Raw genomic sequence first — 23,018 nt, 5'->3', positions numbered from 1 at the left:
AATTATATTACATTGGGACAATTTATTCTATAGGCTTATTATTGAGATATTGAGAAAGAACATTTTTGTTTTTACTGATATCTATAAAAAAAAATCAATTTATTGTTTCTAAAATCAAACATTTATTTTTAAAATTTCAGATTCTAACAGACTAACCCTTATACAATATTATCATTTGCGTATTTTAAGAACTGGAAAGTTAATTATTTTATATTTAAACACGAATACAATCAATAATAATAATAATAATAATGTATTAATATGATGATAATATAAATGGTATATAATAATAAATTAGTAAAAAAAAGAGAAAATCTGTAAGGCTGATATAAGAACAACGGAAGCATTTTCTTTGAATAGCATTGATACATTTCACATAATATGTAAGAAAAAATATATAAAATAAAAGAAATAATACAATATAACGTATTAAAATTAAAAAAAAATCTGTATTATCACAAGCTTTTTATTTGCCTATCTACTTGCAAAATGAAAACAAGTATATATATTATTTTTTTTTAATTGTGTACTTCACTTGTATTAACGTTTAGATAACATTTATATAAACTTGTAAATAGCTAAGTAATATACGGTAGGTATATATTATATGTTATAACAAATAATTTAGACTTATTAATAACACAACAAATTATTGTTTTAAATATATGCAAATGCAAAAAATCGATTCGTATAGGTATCATGTTAGTAGATCGTGCAGACTGCGTAATTTTTAAAAATATTAATAACTTTTTTTTTTCATTTAACTAAAGATAAAAATATAAAATACAATTAAAAAATAATCTATAAGTTATAACCTTAAGCTACATAGTACATAGTAATAAACCTAATGCGACGAGTTCATCTGTAAAACACACTTCAATTAATTAATATTATATTGTTATGATAATTCAATACAATTAACTATCCGTATAAAAGATTAATGTATAATGATACTAACATTGTTAAAAACTAAAATACATAAATCACGTTTTTTCTTAAGTTATCAGAGTAACTTTTTCCTTGACGGAACATAGCACCATTTAAAAAATGACTCGTAAATAGCTTTCACGAATCCTAAATAATAATCATACCAAGCCTTCAAAGTAGATCGACGAGCTATGAATGTGGATAATAAATTAATAAGTATAATATAGGTATGTGTAAAATTATGTCTTTTTATGTAAGAACCACTAAGCCATGGATATCAGCAAGTAGACAATGCTGGTTGGATAAAATCTAGTTAGAATAAAGATATTGTAATTGTCTAGTGTTTAATTCACCTGTTACACGTGTGCCATACTGTAAAATACAATATAGACTCATCATACAAACTATATTTAATACTTATAAGTTATAATATTTCATAACTAATTTTCACTGATAATTTTAACAATACAGCAATAAACAAAATAAAATAGGGTAAAATTAATTTTAAATAATATTGTTACTGTGTGTGGAAGAGAGAGGATGGACATATTGGACGTAACGAAGTAGAAATGTTTTGGACAGAAATTCGCGTAAACGCGTTTTAGTTGTATATATTAATATTAAATATGGCAATTCTAATTCACGATGGTACCCAAAAATAAATCATAAGCTCGATGAACAGTAATTAAAATCAAACTAATATCTATCACTGGTTATAGTATGGTTTCTCAACTATAATTTATTGTTATTGTCATTGATAGGTTTTTCATTAAGGTGCATCGTTAAATTATTATTCATCTTTACCTCCGAAGAAATTGAAATGCAAAACGCAGTGCCTAACTATTAATATTATTCTTTATGCATATATGCATGGACAAATATCACATTTCCACGAGTATTTACTATCAAATATAATGGGAAATAATTATAATATTAATTCTGACAAACATAAAAAAAACTTTTCAATTAATATGTTTTTCAAGCTAGTCTAATACATTGGAAGATACTGATAGATAATGACAACAGACAAACAAATTAGCCAACTTAGCCTATAATAACAATAATTCGGAATAAAATATTTATGATGAATAAATACCTAGGTATCTACATCAGGTTTTTAGTAAAATATTAACATGGACTCAATGTTTGAATCAGTTTTAATAAAGGATTCTTAAAAATATTAGGTATCTAACATAGTTTGTCCAATATCAAACGATTGTTTGTAGGACTAAAAATTAAATAACTAAAACATTTTAGGTATAGATAGAGGTTATTTAGCAATTTTGATATCCAATTTTAAACGGTCTCTCCAATTACCCTGTCATACAGTCAGTTCGTAAAAATGTATTATTAAAAATTTTCATAGCATAACGTTTTCGGCATGTTTATTCCAATTCCCAAAGTGAATTTTTATAAACTATTTATAATAAAATATCTGCTAATTTCTTTATCTTTACTCTACCCAATGCTCATATGCTCATATTTAAGTTAAAACTATTTAAACATATGCATTGCGTATCTTACTTTAAATATTTTAAGAAAAACGAAGAAAAGAAATTATTGAACAATACTAAAGTTGGTGAAGGTGAAATAGAAGCGTCTGATATAACTACTAAAAAAATGTGAATGAATAAAAAGTAGCTATAATTTATTAAAAAAAATTCATATGTAATAGAAATAAAAGTAGTAGAACTATCCAGGATGGATTGTCCAGTCTTGTAATTTAGTGTGCAATGTTTATTCGCACGCTCTGCAAATAAAAATTCAAAACGGAAGCGAATTTACTTGTTGTACTTGTATACACTAATAATAATTTATAGCATCCATAAATTTCATTAAGAAGTAAAATGGACAGACAGTTTTATCAGTTATTACGCTTAACAATATATTTTATTTCTAATAATATGATGGACGAAGACTATGTCAATACTCGCATAAATATCTATCTATAATAATTTAATTAAAATTCTAGTCTATATGCGGAGCAGCTGGTGTTATGATCTTGTAATTTTATGGTGCATCGGCTGGCGCTAGGACTTAAATCGATCTTCAGCTTGGTTAGCAATTCCTCATTTTCTGCCACCCACTGACCGAGTGTATCAGTATCATAAGTTGGTATTATGGTGACCTCTATATTAAAACACGTTTCATAACATAGAGAATAAATGTTTATAAGCTTTATGACACTCACCTAAATCTTGATCTTCCCAAGTTTGTTTTCCCTCGATTAAAGCATTTAATACTTCTTTACTAGGATCGGTACCGCTAAAAACGTAGTTTCTTGCTCGTACACGCTTAAAGAAGTCAACGGATACATATTTTGAGTTTCCATGATGTGGCACATAAATTAGATCCAGATAAACAGGATTAATCCTCGACATTCTACTTGATGATCGACTCCTGAGTTTACTCGGCGATTCCGATCGTCGGATTCGATTTTGCGCGTCTTTGTCTGTAAAATTAACATAATGCTATAATATTGGTTTCTAGTTAACCCGTTTCAAAGTACTGCAAATATATTAAATTAAGAGCCAATAATTTTTAATAAATATAATAATTGTATTAATCTTACCCATGACATTAATGATCGGTTTGTTGTCTATTAACTTTTTCACGTTCTTCTTGGGTGTTGTCTTACTGCTCGTATTTTGAGGTTCAGCGAGTTCAAGGACCGGTTGTGTTGGCGACGGAAGACCTAATGGTTTTCCCCACTCGCGAATCGGATCAAAACCATTATTATTAATGCTTTGAATTGGTGGTAAACCTAATGGCTTACCCCAACTCTGAACCGTGTCAGATGACGTACCTTGGTTTTGATTAATATTATCATGTTCAGTTGTCTTTATTTCTGTAACATGGTTACCATTCGCTTCAGTATTTGTCAAATCTTCACCTCTAGTAATTCTATGTTCCTGCATAGCTTTATTAAAATCCATATTAATTTCCACATGTCGATTATCGAGTTGCATTTGTACGGGCGATGGTCCAATACACATAGGAGAGCCAGGCATATCATCATCAGTTTCAATTTTATTATCTTCATTATCATCGTCGTCATCATCAATATTCATTGCCGATCTAGACATGCTAGACTCGCTGTGTGGAGTAAATGGTCGCTCGTCATCACTACTACATTGATGCAATGCTTCATGTACATCTCTTTTTAATTGCATTACTGTATCTTTAGTAACGCCCAAATCTTCGCTATTCAAAGTAACACCTAATGGTTGATTCATACATATGTCTGTTATCGATGAATCACATATGATATTTTTATCATCAGATGTTTTAACTACATCTTCAATTAAAACGTTTGATAATTTACTAATACATTCTTCTGAAGAAATATTAGAAATTGGAGAAACAGTTTTTAAACTCTTGGATTCATTATCAATAATCATAGAATATTTAGCAAGAGATTGTTCACTGACATTTTTCCCTACCATTTGAGCAACATTCAATGTACCAGTCTTATTATTTTCTTCAATTAACATTGTTGAGATATTTGGGGACTTATTATTAGAAACAGTGATATTTTCAACAGGAAGACTATGATCTGTATTTTTCTCATTTATTTTCTCATTTGTTTCATCAACTATAACAACATCATTAAGTTGTAAAGATTTTTTAAACTTATTCACCGTATCAGTGTTATTATTAAGTTGTAAAAACGTTTCAGTTTCAACTTCTGATTCTTCTACATTACTTTTTATAGGAATGGATTCAATTAAATTACATGGCAATTCAGATGTAATATTAGTCGATATTTTTCCATCGTTATCAGTTAAAAATTTCGCAATTTCTTCACACAAAGATCCAATTCTACCTAAAGACTTTGTTTCTTCCGTTTTTCTTTCAATAAAATTAGACTTACTTTTATTACAGTCGGAAGGTGACAAAATAGTTTTAGTATCCTCAATTAGGAAATTCTGTGGTTCATCAAATTCAGAACTCTTACTTTGTATTTGACAGTTTTCTTCTTCTGTTTCATGGAGAATTGAACTTGAAGTACTTGAAATTAAATTTTCTTTTGTACAAACTTCATCATTATGAGACTTAATAGATTCTTCGCACACCAATTCAGCTTTATTGGCTGTATTAAATCCCGTATTTCCAACGGTAGTTTCTGGAGAGAATGCTTGTTCATATGTTTTATTTGAAATAATTTTTTCTGATACCTTATTAATGGACAAATTTAGCATTTCATCGCACAAGGATCCAGATTTGTTGAGTATCTTATAATTATTATCATTTTCATGTTTATAAACATTTGACTCTTGAAGACTAGAACTCTTTTCTACAATTTGTAATTTTGAAAGATTATCAATCGATTCATCAACAACAGAACTTTTTCTACTTGAAAGTTTTGAAGATTGAGTATCTATATCTTGACAAATTGAACTTGTACTACTTGAAGAAAATGTTGAGGATTTATTCTTATCGTGGCCAAATGAATCTTTAATATTATATTGTTCAACATGAACAGGAGATTTAGCTGGTTCATCACAAATTGAATTAGATTTACTAGATGCTTTGGATTTTTGCATATCAGTAACATCATCTGTAATATTTTCATGGGGTTCTGTTACCGAACCAGATCTACTTTGAACTGCATTGGCTGCTGTAATTGTTTCATGAACAGGAGATTTAGCTAGTTCATCACAAATTGAATTAGATTTACTAGATGCTTTGGATTTTTGCATATCAATAACATCATCTGTAATACTTTCATGGGGTTCTGTTACCGAACCAGATCTACTTTGAACATTATTGGCTGCTGTAATTGTTTCATGAACAGGAGATTTAGCTGGTTCATCACAAATTGAACTAGCTTTACTAGATGCTTTGGAGTTTTGCATATAAGTAACATCATCTGTAATACTTTCATGGGGTTCTGTTACCGAACCAGATCTACTTTGAACTGCATTGGCTGCTGTAATTGTTTCATGAACAGGATATTTAGTTGGTTCATCACAAATTGAATTAGCTTTACTAGACGCTTTGGAGTTTTGCATATCAATGATATTGTCAGAAATAATTTCTGGTTCATCGATTATAGATGCAGATCTACTTTGAACTGCATTGGCTGCTGTAATTGTTTCATGAACAGGAGATTTAGCTAGTTCATCACAAATTGAATTAGATTTACTAGATGCTTTGGATTTTTGCATATCAATAACATCATCTGTAATACTTTCATGGGGTTCTGTTACCGAACCAGATCTACTTTGAACATTATTGGCTGCTGTAATTGTTTCATGAACAGGAGATTTAGCTGGTTCATCACAAATTGAACTAGCTTTACTAGATGCTTTGGAGTTTTGCATATAAGTAACATCATCTGTAATACTTTCATGGGGTTCTGTTACCGAACCAGATCTACTTTGAACTGCATTGGCTGCTGTAATTGTTTCATGAACAGGATATTTAGTTGGTTCATCACAAATTGAATTAGCTTTACTAGACGCTTTGGAGTTTTGCATATCAATGATATTGTCAGAAATAATTTCTGGTTCATCGATTATAGATGCAGATCTAGTTTGAACTGCATTGGCTGTTGTAATTGATTCATAAACAGGAGATTTAGCTGGTTCATCACAAATTGAACTAGCTTTACTAGATGATATGGATTTTTTAATTATATTTCCATGATCTGTAAAACTTTCATGGTGTTCTGATACAGAGCCAGATCTACTTTGAACAGCATTGGCTGCTGTAATTGTTTCATGAAGAGGAGATATAGCTGGTTCATCACAAACTGAACTAGCTTTACTAGATGATATGGATTTTTGGATTACATTTCCATGATCTGTAAAACTTTCATGGTGTTCTGATACAGAGCCAGATCTGCTTTTAACTGCACTGCCTGCTGTAAATGTTTCATGAACAGGAGATTTAGCTGGTTCATCACAAATTGAACTATTAGTGCTAGATGGTTTGGATTTTTTCATATCAGTAACATGATCTGTAATACTTTCATGGGGTTCTGTTACCGAACCAGATCTACTTTGAACAGCATTGGCTGCTGTAATTGTTTCATGAACAGGAGATTTAGCTGGTTCATCACAAATTGAACTAGCTTTATTAGATGCTTTGGATTTTTGCATATCGGTAACATCATCTGTAATACTTTCATGGGGTTCTGTTACCGAACCAGATCTACTTTGAACAGCATTGGCTGCTGTAATTGTTTCATGAACAGGAGATTTAGCTGGTTCATCAGAAATTGAATTAGCTTTACTTGACGCTTTGGAGTTTTGCATATCAATGGTATTGTCTGGAATAATTTCTGGTTCATCGATTATAGATGCAGATCTACTTTGAACTGCATTAGCTGCTGTAATTGTTTCATGAACGGGAGATTTAGCTGGTTCATCACAAATTGAACTAGCTTTACTAGATGCTTTGGATTTTTGCATATCAGTAACACCATCTGTAATACTTTCATTGGGTTCTGTTACCGGACCAGATCTACTTTGAACTTGATTGGCTGCTGTAATTGTTTCATGAACAGGAGATTTAGCTGGTTCATCACAAATTGAACTAGCTTTACTAGATGCTTTGGATTTTTGCATATCAGTAACACCATCTGTAATACATTCATTGGGTTCTGTTACCGAACTAGATCTACTTTGAACTGCATTGGCTGCTGTAATTGTTTCATGAACAGGATATTTAGTTGGTTCATCACAAATTGAATTAGCTTTACTAGACGCTTTGGAGTTTTGCATATCAATGATATTGTCAGAAATAATTTCTGGTTCATCGATTATAGATGCAGATCTACTTTGAACTGCATTAGCTGCTGTAATTGTTTCATGAACGGGAGATTTAGCTGGTTCATCACAAATTGAACTAGCTTTACTAGATGCTTTGGATTTTTGCATATCATTAACATCATCTGTAATACTTTCATGGGGTTCTGTTACGGAACCAGATCTACTATGAACTGCATTGGCTGCTGTAATTGTTTCATGAACAGGAGATTTAGCTGGTTCATCACAAATTGAACTGGCTTTACTAGATGGTTTGGATTTTTGCATATCAGTAACATCATCTGTAATACTTTCATGGGGTTCTGTTACGGAACCAGATCTACTATGAACTGCATTGGCTGCTGTAATTGTTTCATGAACAGGAGATTTAGCTGGTTCATCACAAATTGAACTGGCTTTACTAGATGGTTTGGATTTTTGCATATCAGTAACATCATCTGTAATACTTTCATGGGGTTCTGTTACGGAACCAGATCTACTATGAACTGCATTAGCTGTTGTAATTGATTCATGAACAGGAGATTTAGGTGGTTCATCACAAATTGAACTATTAGTACTAGATGGTTTGGATTTTTTCATATCAGTAACATGATCTGTAATACTTTCATGGGGTTCTGTTACCGAACCAGATCTACTTTGAACATCATTGGCTGCTGTAATTATTTCATGAACGGGAGATTTAGCTGGTTCATCACAAATTGAACTAGCTTTACTAGATGCTTTGGATTTTTGCATATCAGTAATATCATCTGTAATACATTCATTGGGCTCTGTTACCGAACTAGATCTACTTTGACCTGCATTGGCTGTTGTAATTGTTTCATGAACGGGAGATTTAGCTGGTTCATCACAAATTGAACTAGCTTTACTAGATGCTTTGGATTTTCGCATATCATTAACATCATCTGTAATACTTTCATGGGGTTCTGTTACCGAACCAGATCTACTTTGAACTGCATTGGCTGCTGTAATTGTTTCATGAACAGGAGATTTAGCTGGTTCATCACAAATTGATCTAGCTTTACTAGATGCTTTGGATTTATGCATATCAGTAACATTATCTGTAATACTTTCATGGGTTTCTGTTACCGAACCAGATCTACTTTGAACTGCATTGGCTGCTGTAATTGTTTCATGAACAGGAGATTTAGCTGGTTCATCACAAATTGATCTAGCTTTACTAGATGCTTTGGATTTATGCATATCAGTAACATTATCTGTAATACTTTCATGGGTTTCTGTTACCGAACCAGATCTACTTTGAACTGCATTGGCTGCTGTAATTGTTTCATGAACAGGAGATTTAGCTGGTTCATCACAAATTGAACTAGCTTTACTAGATGCTTTGGATTTTTGCATATCAGTTACATCATCTGTAATATTTTCACGGGGTTCTGTTACCGAACCAGATCTACTTTGAACTGCATTGGATGCTGTAATTATTTCATGAACAGGAGATTTAGCTGGTTCATCACAAATTGAACTAGCTTTACTAGATGCTTTGGATTTTTGCATATCAGTAATATCATCTGTAATACTTTCATGGGTTTCTGTTACCGAACCAGATCTACTTTGAACTGCATTGGCTGCTGTAATTGTTTCATGAACAGGAGATTTAGCTGGTTCATCACAAATTGAACTAGCTTTACTAGATGCTTTGGATTTTTGCATATCAGTAACATTATCTGTAATACTTTCATGGGTTTCTGTTACCGAACCAGATCTACTTTGAACAGCATTGGCTGCTGTAATTGTTTCATGAACAGGAGATTTAGCTGGTTCATCACAAACTGAACTAGCTTTACTAGATGCTTTGGATTTTTGCATATCAGTAATATCATCTGTAATACTTTCATGGGTTTCTGTTACCGAACCAGATCTACTTTGAACTGCATTGGCTGCTGTAATTGTTTCATGAACAGGAGATTTAGCTGGTTCATCACAAATTGAACTAGCTTTACTAGATGCTTTGGATTTTTGCATATCAGTAACATTATCTGTAATACTTTCATGGGTTTCTGTTACCGAACCAGATCTACTTTGAACAGCATTGGCTGCTGTAATTGTTTCATGAACAGGAGATTTAGCTGGTTCATCACAAACTGAACTAGCCTTACTAGACGGTTTTGAATCTTTATTATCCATTCTAATATTTGTTGCGACTTGTACTTGATAAGGTGAACTTGATCTACTTTTATCGTCATTTAAATGAGATTCTTGTGAATTCAATGGCTCGTCGTATGTTGTTTGGCTTGATGACTTTTTGTTATGAGTATTTTTATGTTCCTCATAGAAAGATGATTTGTTTGAACCTATATTTTCTTTTGCTCTTATTTCATCAGTAGTTTTTTTGTTTTGATGATCACATTGAGGGTCAGAACTTATTTGAGATTCTGATTTTTGTCGTGTATCAACTATGTTTAAATCTTCATGCAAACTTAAATCTGTTGATGTAGTTTCATGTTTTTGACTTGTGAAGATTTTTGTTTCATCTTGATTCGACTGAAGATTTTCAATCTTTTCCAATGCTGCATCTGTTTCTTGAGTTAAACCTTGTTTTAAATCTTCATTGTTTTCTCTCTTTTCTGTGTTATATTCTATACGGCCACCTCCACATAAATCTTTATCACTCTTATTATCAATGTATAAATGTTGATCATTTTTAAATTCCTTTTCTTGTATTTCATATTGTGCTACTTCTTGAATTTGAGTTGGTTTTTCTTGTTTATTTGATTTGGAACATGTACTTGATAGTTTAGTATTATCGTGATTAGAGTTTTGTAAATGATCATGAAATTGATGATTGGTGATCTCATGTTCATTTTGTTTTTTTAATTCATCAATTTTGTCTGTTATTTCACATAAATCCTTGGATGATTCAAATAAATGTTCTATTAATTTAGTTTTTTCATCAACATCGGGTAGAATTGTACTTTGTTTTGTTTCTAAACATTCATCTTCTTTATCAGAATCTTCGTCAAGTTCGTTATCTGATAAACTTACGGTGTCTAATACTTGTCGTTTTAATACCTCTGGAGAGGAATCTAATGATACCAGTACATATTCAGCGTTTTCTACTTGTACAATTTCTTGAGTCTCAATATCTGACTCAATTTCTTTTTCTGCAACTTTCAGTTTTTGTTCATCTACTTCTTCATGGAATGGTAAATCGGCCACTTCATCCGGTGTTTTTAATGCATCTTTGGCTTTTTTAAATTCGTCGTTTTTTTTGTCCGATTCGTTAACTTCAATTTCTTTTTTTGATTCAGTTATTTTTTCATCTTCTGGCATTGTGGGCGCTGTAGTAGCTCCTGAGTCTGATAATTTTTCTTTTGTTACAATATCTTTGGCCGTTGTTAAAATTCCATCCAATTCATTTGCGATGAGTTTTTTTCCATCAGGAGTCAATAGTTTTTCTGGTGTAATTGCTACTTTCTCTACAATCAAAATATCTTCTTCTTCACCACTTTTATCTTTGTTACCGCTGATCAAACTAGATTTATAGACTATATTTGAGTCTTTTTTTAAAGAAGTTTCCGTGAATTTAGGATTAACTGATTTGGTTTCTTTTTTAGTTATCTGAGTTCGCTTAAGTCCTGAATTCGTTCTCGAAGAAACAAAAACTTTACGATTGACTTCCTCTTTCTTACTTTTAGTAGGAGTGCTCGAAGGAGATTTTGTAGTTGTAGTTGTTGATTTCGGCTTAATAACTTGTTTAACTGATTTAGACATTTTTTCTTGATTTTCAATTGGAGTAGTGGGTGATGATTTGTCAGTAGGAGGAGATTTAGATGATAGTTTTAACGATTTTTTAGTAATTGAGCTTTTTTGAACAACCTTGTTGGAATTTACTTTTGCAGTAATTGAACTATATTTATGATCAATTTTTGGTTTTGCGTTTGCTGTTTCTTTCATAACTGACTTTATATTTGGTTTTGGCTTTTCAGTTTCAACAGAACATTTTGGTTTTGGCGTTCCATCTTTAGGTACTGTTGGTATTATAGCTGTTTGTATAACAGCATTTGAAGCCGATGTTGATACTTCCAAATTTTCCATAGTCTTAACAGTTTTAGTTTCCCCTGGAATCATTTTTTCGAGAACAGTCTTCTTAGTTGTCTGAGATTTGACTGTTACTGATGTAGATGAACTCATTGATTTAATAGAACACGAAGGATGCTTTAAAAAATCAAGATGTCTGACTCTTTCTAAAGATTCAAATATCTTATTTTGAGGACTACTTCCTGGAAACAAAATTCTGGTGATTGTAGTATTTGGATTTGCTGGTTGCCATACCAGTAGAGTACAAACTGATATTATGTTAGGGAGCGGAAACTGTAAATCTTTGGTAGGATTGAATAATTTTTGATCACCTTCATTCCACTTTGCCAAAAAGTCTTTTACCTCTTTACTATCTTTTGACGGATTTAATACATACATATCTAATTTTCCATGACCAACTTTGTGATAGAGATTGATTGGCTCTAAATTTATATTTCGATAACATAAATGCGGACGAAGTTGCAATTGTTTAAGATCAGTTATTATGCTTTGTGCAGTATCTATTAAACTAATTGAAAGAATATCTTGTTTAGCATCTACATTAGGAGATGATATTGGTTTTCTTGTCTGAAAATAAAGATATATTATAAATATTAAATGAAAACTGTGACTGTTATAATATTTAATATCATACAAATGAAAAAAAAAATTTTAAGTTATTTTATTTTATTGAAAAATTTATAGGTGCTCTGAATAATAATGTTCCTTATTTCTGAAAACTCAATAAATTACTAACTCAAAAAGCGGTTATTATTTATAAATAATATAATTTTCTATACGATATTGAATTTTTGAACTTTTTTACCTAAATCATTAGTAATTATTATTAAGCATTGATGATATTTAATTTAAAGTAGGTAGTTATCATATACATAAAAACGAATTGATTTTTGACAAGTTATTGTATAAAATAGTAATAGGTACATAGCATCAGTGCGTTAATTAGAATTATTGAAACCAAACATTTTCGATGCCTCCCTATTATACGTTTTATAAATTTATTCACTTTAAATATTTAATTTGAATATATTTTTCTTTATTTTTACATACTTCACTAAAGAAAATGAGAATAAGTAAATTTAAAATGGTTTATTTAATATTTCTTACCTTGAAGTTACAGAAAAAATGTCCTATTTGTGGATACAATGAAGACATGGTTTTCCGTTTTAGAAATGATGCAACTCCTTCTAAATTAGTACTGTTGAGTCTTGTTAATAGTACTGCATCTAACCGATCTAAATGTCTTGCAAAACCCCAAAAACAAGAATTTCTCCCAGCTCCTCCGTCGATTAACATGTTGAATCCGTTAATACCAAATAAAGCAGAATCGCCTTGACCAGCAGGAAACACATATAGCGTAGGTCTACTAAATCTGATATTTCCAACAACTTGCGACCCTTCAAGTAGTATATCAAGTTCAGCCACTTCAATTTTATCACAAAGCCATCTTACGATAGATTCTATTGACTCGTTGTCAACGATTTTTTCCGCTGGATTTATCAAAATACGTGTGCCCTTAACTCGGCAAACTTGGTTCCAATCAGCGTCTGCAGAACAGTTAAGTTCAGTACGAATCTGATTTTCATGGAGTCTAATCGTGCGTTGGGCTTCAGCTGTTTTATACGCATCCATGAAGTCGGTGACAGAAAACGAACCGTCCTAAAGTTATAGAAACAAGTTTTAAGAAAATTTAATTTAATTAAACTAGTTGTTAATTATAAATAATTCAGTATTCTATTAATTTAATATAAAATAAATAAACATGTTTTGTACATAATATTATATAATATAAACTATAAAGTACCTATATGCACACACAATGTTATTTAAATTGTATGTGTGAAAAAAATTTAAGATATCCAATATTTATTTTAATAATAATAAGCTATTTCTTATCAAACGAAATTTACCAACCTGAAGAATCCATGATCCATTTTCTGTAAACGAATATCCTGCATGAATGATACATCTATACTTTGTAAAACTAGCTAATAAGTTTCTTACACATTGCACTAATGTACTGTGTTGTGGGTTAATAAGAATTTCTGCCACTAAATTATCACTCGCATATTGAAAAAGTTGTTCACCTAAAATATATTTTAAACATCCCTTAATTAATAACATTGTTTTGTTAGTAAGTACTCCTTTAGTATTTTATAAAAATTAAACAAAGCCACAAATATACCATTTTTGCCTTCTTCGCCTTCAATATTTTGATTAACAATAGCATTGAATTCAGTAACTATATCAACACAACTCTCTTCAAAATTCCAACACAAAAGCCCTTAAATATTAACAAATACGTGATTATTTTACAAAATATTACAACATGCAATATGTACCATACTACCATGTAATTTCCAATAAACAATAGATTAAAAATTATAAGTGAAACGTGTTTTAGTTTGTATGCAGAGAATTTAATTTGATATTTCTCCCCACTATTATTATTATAATTTTGATTTCCACAAGGATAAGAATACCTCTGTTTATAATTATCAACATAAAAAAAATTAGTTACAAAAATTATAGCCGGTACCTATTTTAATATTTTAGACTCAAATATGAATATATGTATCATATTTTGATTTGATATATTATTTTAATCATTCCATTAAGTAGTAATGTGTACAATATTATATGCATGGCTTGAAACTGAAATTTGTTTTCCGGTTTCGGTCATCGATATTTATTTTTTCCGATTCCGATTCTGGTTTTAATATCGATTTTGGTTTTAACTGGTATCCAACATCGATTTAAAACCCAAGATAGTTACTATAATTTTTTATAATGATATAAAATACTAGCGTAGGAACCTACTCGCCAGTCGCCAAACATTGCGTGGTGTACGATTTAGCGTCTGGTTTTATTAAACATTTATTCATTGACAAGTCCGTAATATAAAACTTAGAAATAAACTAAACTATTACTAAAAACTAAACTTTAATGAAATACTTAGGTACCTAATACACAGTAACAGAGTGACCGTATAGACTTAAAAAAACTTAGTACAATGTACCTAATTTTAAGCTCAAGTAATTGCTTAAGAAGAGTAAATACTGAAAGACCACGATAGACGATAGAAAATTACGGACATCTGAATGGTATTACGAAGTAATAACTTAAATGATCACAGGACACAGGCCACAGCTAGATTATACTATCCTACCAATCTCATTAAATTATACAACAACAATAAATTATTATGACATTCAATAATCAATTGATATATCCAACCGACGGTATATCAATTCCGATTTCGATTTGGGTTCCGGATAATTGTGTTAACTTTTTCCTATTTCGATTTTTAACGGTTTTAACCGGTATCGAATATCGATTTCAAGCCCTGAATTTTGTTTTAGCAAGGTGAAGTTCAACATCGCGTAAAAAAGATTTAAAGATTTAAAACATCAATATTTCAAAATTTAGTTTTGGTGATTTTCTTATACAACCATTATGTTAAAGTTTCTTGCCATAAAGTTAATTGTTTGAGCACAATACCGATATCTATTTAACTGTTTTATTTTATTTTTATTATTATTTATCATTAATAAGGTTAATTAAATTAAGATTAAATGAAAAAAATAATGATCGGTTAGAAACACTTTTAAATATTTACTGTATAATATATTGATTTGTAAAAGTTTTATTTTCATGTAAGTCTGTCATGTTTGGTTAATATCGATCAAATTTTATATTTGGAGCAAAAAACCATTGTTGGATGTCCATCAATCACATTTTCCAAAAATAGTTTCTATAGCTTCCTTGCCTAGTAATCGATGCTTTTTGTAATTAAAAGAATGAGTGACATCAACTTTTATTTGCACTATACCTACATTGGATTACATTGATTTTCTGCTGTATTAACAAGCTTAATATATTATAGTTGAGTTGGATGAGAAAATAATCAATATTTTAACGAAATTAATGTAGTAAATATTCCAGACCCAACCACATTTTTATAGTTTAATTAAATATAAATTATGTTCGCTATAGTGTTTAATGTTTATTATATAATATATTTCACAATTTAAATTAAAATCTCATAATCTAATAAGTCTAATGCTCCGAATTCTTTGCCCCAATAAAAATAAAATAAATTCATTTAATATCCAAGATCTTAAACCACTTTACCAAATTCATTCCAGTAGAAACTATATCCCAAACAGCCTTACCAATATTTTAACCTCCACGAATAATAAATTTGTTTTTGACTAAAATTAGTAGTCATTGAGCTCTACGCATAAATCACAATAGTAACTATACATGTACTAATTAAATTGTTGATCAAAATCAAAATCTTATTAGTACTTCCTAAGTATGTTATCATTTATTTTGTAATTGCACTATATATTGTAATAGGATGTATTGTCTGTATATTTGAAATAAATAAATAATATATAATGATTTAAGGATAAGATTAAAATTTATAAATAATTATTAATTATCTACCTAACAATATAATTACCGACAACCATAGGTACGATTCATAAATTAAATGTATTAGTGTGATTATGAAATACATTTTTAATTTTAAAAATAATGCATTCGAACCGCTGGTGTATGTTCAATATACTATTAACGTATTAAAGCTAAAAAAGTATTCATATTTCATATTTTAATATTGTTATAGACAAAATAAAAGCTTAAGCTATAGATAAAAAATAAATAAACGAATCAATTAGTTAAAAATTTTTTCTTTTTTTAGTATTTGAAGATTATCATAAATGGCATAAATTGACTTAAGTATTATTATATTTTTTCAATAATAATAGTTTTTAACGTTAATAAACTTTATATGCTAAAATATTATGTAATTACCTATTAATATTTCGCTGCATCATTGATAAAAAATAATGATTGCTTCGTTCACTTATTTGGACGATAATAGAAAATTAATTTAAAAAAACAGTAAATGATTATTGTGCGCTTATTCATTTTTTATTTATGTCACTATTATTTTCATTGTTAGACAATTTACCTATTACTGGAAACGATGAACAATCAATCTGGTTCTATATTATAAGTGTAATAAGTATATAATTATTTATTATGTTGATAAATTATACATTTTACTCACGGAACAGTACAAGAGTAAAGGGAATTTAAAACTAATACCACTAACGGGTACTAGCCAATTATTTTTTATACTAGAGCATAAATCGTAAAATGCATATTAAATACTTATAATGACAATGTTCTACTTTTTTATTTAGTGATGTATGTTGTGTGGGTTTTTGGATAGCCTTCATTCTGGAAATTTTACAAGCTCAGCTTCTGAGGTTGATTATACTTTTGTTTATCATTATAGTGTCTGCGAAGAGCAAGTTAAGGAATGTAACAAAGAAAGTGAATATTATTACGTTCACATAGGACATACCTCTTCAGTAAAATTAAAAAAACTATAAGGGTTTGATTTTTATTTTCCATCTGCACTATCTTTTTAGGTACTTGTCGATCACTTGACCTGACATATGTACGGATATTGCGTAATTCTAGTGACACCAGCTGATACCGTGTGTGTGTGTGTGTTGGTGGGGAGTGGTGAGAGTGTAGTCAGATAAGCCACGCCCGACTCTTCGGAAACGTCACTGCCGAGTCCCGCAACCCAATCAATACCTGACCTACTCTATCTCTACTAATAAAAAGTTGCCAGAAAAGATAAGTTGAATTTTTTAATTCTTAGAATTAGAAGATTTTTACCTTGTTATAGCTAAATGGTCTTTAGAAAATACATTAATACTTACAGGAATAATGTTTACAAAATTATTGGCTTTTATCACGAAACGGTTATATAATCGTGGTACTGTACTACCTATTTAGCCTATATAGGTGGTTCAATTACACGCAAGGTTCTATAAGCAGTTATTATGTATTTATGTGACCATAATAATATGATAATTATATGTATTTAAGATATTAGTCTGTTACAGGGAAATATCTATTCAAATTACCTATATTTAATTTTCAATATTAATTTTTAATAAGTAATGATACGTTTATAACAAGATGATGCCATTAAATGATTTACAATTTCATTTTTTATTATTTGGTAATCTTTAAGTAAACTTAGGTATACACATTCACTGTTTGATAAAAAGGGATATCCGAATATGTCATTTTAATTTTATCTAACGAACGTTTCATCAAAGTTGACAATTAAAAATTAAAAAAATATTTTTTTTAAGCTTTAAGTACCTACTTAAACGATGGGCTGATGAGATAAGTAAAAATATGACACTATTGAAATTATTTTATAAATACCTTTTCATCTGAATTTGTCTGGATTGTAATACAAATTTACTAACAAAGGTATATATTCCAAATTAAAAATATAATTGATTTTAATTAGTATTACCTAATAGTTAAATTAATAAAAGCTATTGTTGAGCAATATTTTATGATAGAATATAGATTACAATAATTTATATAGAGATAATATATCTCTGATACTCATGGGCGTAGCGAGAGTTGCAACTCCCCCCCCTCCCGCCGTTCTTTATAGTGGCTTATACTAAACGTTCTACAATAAAATCAAAATACTAAAAAATAAGATATGTCTAAAAATAGTTTTTTCATATAAATCCAAATTATATTAATTGTATACAAAGTAAATTATTTAAGGTCTCTTAATCATGCATAGAAAACTGCTAGATGAAAAAAAGGAAGAAGAGCTGCAATAGAAAATTCTAAGCAGATTTGCGAAAATTCTTGATGATTGTCATAGTTATAATTTAAAAATTACAATATAGATAAATTCTTTTTTTTTAAATTGAGTTTTTATTCTCCCCCTTATTGAAATCCTTGTTACGGCCTTGGGTATACAATATTTAAAATATTATATACTTTCATCAAATGTTGTTTTGATATTTTTTTAACTTTTATTGCTATAAAATTATGACATCCCCACTTAATTACTTATATCTCACTATATTGGATAAGACATAATATAAAATTATAATATAACATTCACTAACCCTGTGTTGTTGCTTTTGTATAAAAGTGAATTGATCTATTATCAAACTTAAAGTTTAAAACATTATCTGTGTCCTCGTTTCAATTTTTTTTTACGATATTTAACTCTTTATGCTAGTTATAAATATGTATATAATTTTACAATTTAAAAACGCTCATATTTTACAAAAAAAAACACAGCATTTACGTATTCTAATAAAAACACAGATACTTAATGTTCTTTACTTTAAATTAATTATGGACCAATCTAATCTAATACTAAAGTTAACAAGTGAAAACAAATAGTTTAATAACACCATCCTAAGTTTATAAAAATCCTAACTCAACTTATAACTTATAAGAAAACAAACATAGAATTTTCCATTTTTATAATTAATTATAACATAAAACCTAACTTTAAAGATGTATTTTGGTTTTATTGAAGAAAATATTGTATTTGGAATTTAGAGATATCTTTGATTATTGCAATCAAAAAAAAAAAAAAAAAAAAAAAAACATTAAATTCGAAACAATTGAAATTATTTAAGTTAAAAAAAAAACTCTTTCTACTGTCACCAAGTATTTTAGTAGAAGTATCATTTTTTTTCTTTACACTTCAATGAATAATTTATTGTTAAATAAAAATTAAACGAAACTCAGCAAGTTTTTGTTGTGGACACTTTCTTAAAATAACGAATAATACGCCGTTCAAAACATATTTATTTTTAGCGCATTAATCACTAAGTTTTAACATTCACAATAACATTAATTTTATGCCATTGACCATCATAATTGTAAGTATTTAATGCTAAACTACTAGGTAACTAAATCGTTATTATGGAATTGAAAATATGTTAACTTAATAGTTTATAATCTCAATTAGTTAATGTGATAAAATTCATAAAAATGTGTGATCTTTCAGAACAGAAATTAGCTGGATAACGAACACCATGATAAATTAATTACATATTGTAAAAGTACTGGTGTTCAATATAATTTTTTATAAAAACATATTTGTATATAAACAACTAAAAAAAAAAAACCAAAGTGAAAGATCCACCTAATTTCTACATTAATTATGGCACCGTGATCAAAATAGCATTCATATAAAAAATTACATTTTAATGTTTCATGTCATTAACGATTAACGAATTGAAGAAACTGAATTTTTTTGTCTGTTTCTGCTTGACCAAAACATTATCGACAAATCAATTACTTTTGTTTAACTATTAATAGATAAAAAAATAATCTGGAATCTTAACAGAAAAAATTGTTTTATGTACCTACTAAAATATATTGCAATATATACGAGTAGTATTTAATTTGTAACAATATTCATAGGTAGATTCTGAGGGAGGGAGCTTAACACCCAGAAATTTCAATACCACACTCGACCAAAAAAAAAAAAAAAAAACTATAGAAAGTTGAATGATTTAGATACAATGTTAAAAGGTTATTTATTTAAAATATTAAGAATTTAATATGTGGCATAAAAGTATATTCTTACACTAATTAATTTTTAAAGGAAATAATAAGGGTCCCTGATATTCCCATCTATGTCTATAGTTTATGCACATACCATTCAAACCATCCACACAAACAAAATATTTACGATTATCAAAAGTAGGAGTATTAATTCAATGTATTTATGCTAAACATATTATGTTGCTAACATGCATTTTAATCTTAATCAAATAAAATATTTTGTATATAATATGGATACCTATTTAAAAATTATTATATACACTAAAACGCACTTATTTAACAATCAAATCTCTACATTGAAAATTCAAATTCATTTTAAAATTATAATATTATAAATTATTTGAGAAGCGAGGGTAATTTAAAATTAAATTTGTATTACTAAAAATCTAAGTCTTTTAACATACAATTGAATTTAAAATGTAAATAATAAACACAGAGAACATAAATTGGGTGCGCAACTATATACTTGAAACTTTTAAAACCTTAATCAATTATATTTTTAAAGACCGATTTTAGTTTGGTTTCTAAAATATGTATGGAACAATTTAAAAAATGTACATACCAATAAAAAAAAAAACTATAAGTACATATTTAAACAATATGTTTTGATTGTACCTATATATTACATGTTATGAGAAACTGCTTGTAAACGTATTTCTAAACTATAAATTGTAAAAGATATAAACTGTTGTTTTCTTCACACTTTTCACCACAACTTCTAATGTTTATTGTTATATGTGAATTATTTTCAATAATCATTTGTTAAACTTCACTATTCTAATAAATAATAATGTATTAACTAGATTAAATTTTTCACGTATGAATTATAATTATAGTTTAAATTTGTATTATAAGAATTTTTTGGTTGCTATAATGATACAATTTGTTGAAAATAATATAAACCAAATATGAATACAAAACATAAAGGCGAAAAAATATCCGTAATGACGTCAACGTTTCCAAGGTGTTGGTTGGGAATAAATGCGTTTTATTGTTATATACCAACGACTTACCTATGTCATATTAATTTTTATCTATATTAAATAGTAAATATTGATTATTTTGAATATTTATTGTTCCCTCATATATGTCTAGTATAATATAAAAAGAAACTTTTTTATTGAAAGTAATTCAACTACAGTATTCGTTTGTATTATGAATGATGAATATACTTTTTTAAATAACATAAAAGATAAAAAAAAGTTGAAAAATTGAGATACCACCTTTTTCGTTGGTGCAGACGATATAGTTAACATAAGTTATAATAATATAGTAGATACGGTTTGTATATGTATTTATCTAACCATGCTAAAGATATTCTGATACATGGAACTTTTACTTAAAATCTAATAAAATAAATAAATATTTAATAATTGTCTTAAATTCAATTTGGTTTACCATAATACCAAATCTATAACATTATAAACTAAAAAATAGGTACTTATTAACGTATATTTTTGTCATAAAAATGGTTGGTTGTTTCAGTTTATTAGGGCCAGACGTACTGTAGAATATAACTAAAAATTTGTATAATTATATGCATATAAAAAAAACATAAATTAATATAATACTAATTGAAAATCTAATACTTCATCATATTTCATATATAAAAAACGCATTGCAGAGGTACCTATAACATAATGTTAATTTTATAACATCGTTATGATGTGGCGATGCATCGCCATATTATAATTTTAAGATTTTATTTTAACTCACAATGTCTTTATTTGACATGCACATTTTGTCCTCTAGTGTACATGTTCTCGTTTAAAATTACTACCAAATGAAGGGTCTTGGGCGGATTCAGTTTATATTTAAACAGATTGCAGCAACATTGAAACACATGTTACAATTCTATTAGAATACCTACAAGACCTGAGTAGTCATATTTTTAAATCATACTGGATAATAATAAAATCCCTCATCAAAGCACAATGAACTATAATATTGAATTAAAAATATATAACATAAATATTTGAATAAACGCAGATAATTTATGAATATTTGAATTTTATTTTTTAATTATAGTCTTATTTCATCGATTTTCTGATTTCAAAACGTTCTTAATCCCATTCCAATTTTATTATAACTGATGATATTTGAAAGTATTGACGACAGAACTTTTTAAAATAGATATGATGCCCTGCAGACATATGCCACCCTAATACGATTTTATCTCTCAAAATAAACCCACGTTACTAAACCTGTCTGGAGTATATTTATTTATGTATACATTTTTATTATTTATTATTTGTTTTACCTTTTGTGAGTTTTTTCAGTATAGCTAATTTGTGTTCAGCACTCCTGGGTTCAGCTAATACAATCAGCAGATATCCACCGGTAAGTGGAGTTTCAACGTGGTCTGATGGGTTGCCCATTTTTAATTATTACGTGTTCAAAGTTTCATTAGATATGCTATATTATGCCTGCAACAGATAAAAAAGACACATCAATAAAATTGTGATAAATGAAATATTAATGTGAACATAAATTGTTAAATACAAGTATCAATGCAAAACAACTAAATTGATCATATTATGTAAATACCTTTTCAAAAGCCTACGATTCCCTAGTCAATGTTACACATAAATATTTTATAACAATAATTTTAATTTTCAATTGAATTAAGAAATTTAAATTTGATCACTCTAATTAGTTTCTATTATGTACGGATATTGACTAGACAGGCTAAACATATAATAAATTAAATATTCAAAAGATAATATGATATTACCTTCATAATTAATTTGTGTAGGAACGTCAACTAAACTAAAATAATAAGACACCTTATTTTTAAGAGCATAAGTATCTATTGTC

The 23,018-nt window shown here is 28.6% G+C and overlaps 1 protein-coding gene across 1 annotated transcript in view; it reads right to left on the bottom strand.

Annotated features, from left to right (window-relative positions):
• Nucleotides 1-1,075: 1,075 nt before the first annotated feature.
• The window catches only part of futsch (microtubule-associated protein futsch), a 28,231-nt gene continuing 6,288 nt past the window's right edge, over nt 1,076-23,018 (bottom strand). The window contains exons 2-8 of the mRNA XM_089218336.1: nt 22,462-22,627; nt 13,948-14,046; nt 13,677-13,849; nt 12,870-13,421; nt 3,500-12,329; nt 3,119-3,379; nt 1,076-3,057 (exon numbers count right to left, since the gene is read on the bottom strand). Of these exons, the coding sequence (XP_089074462.1) occupies nt 2,888-3,057; nt 3,119-3,379; nt 3,500-12,329; nt 12,870-13,421; nt 13,677-13,849; nt 13,948-14,046; nt 22,462-22,579 (10,203 nt within the window). The 5' untranslated portion in view covers nt 22,580-22,627 and the 3' untranslated portion in view covers nt 1,076-2,887. The remainder of the gene's footprint in view (nt 3,058-3,118; nt 3,380-3,499; nt 12,330-12,869; nt 13,422-13,676; nt 13,850-13,947; nt 14,047-22,461; nt 22,628-23,018) is intronic.

Source organism: Diuraphis noxia, unplaced genomic scaffold (assembly GCF_037042655.1).
Source record: "Diuraphis noxia isolate RWA-SAM2 unplaced genomic scaffold, SU_Dnox_SAM2 contig0002, whole genome shotgun sequence".
Classification (NCBI taxonomy): Eukaryota; Metazoa; Arthropoda; class Insecta; order Hemiptera; family Aphididae; genus Diuraphis; species Diuraphis noxia.
This window is presented reverse-complemented; position numbering and strand designations above follow the sequence as displayed.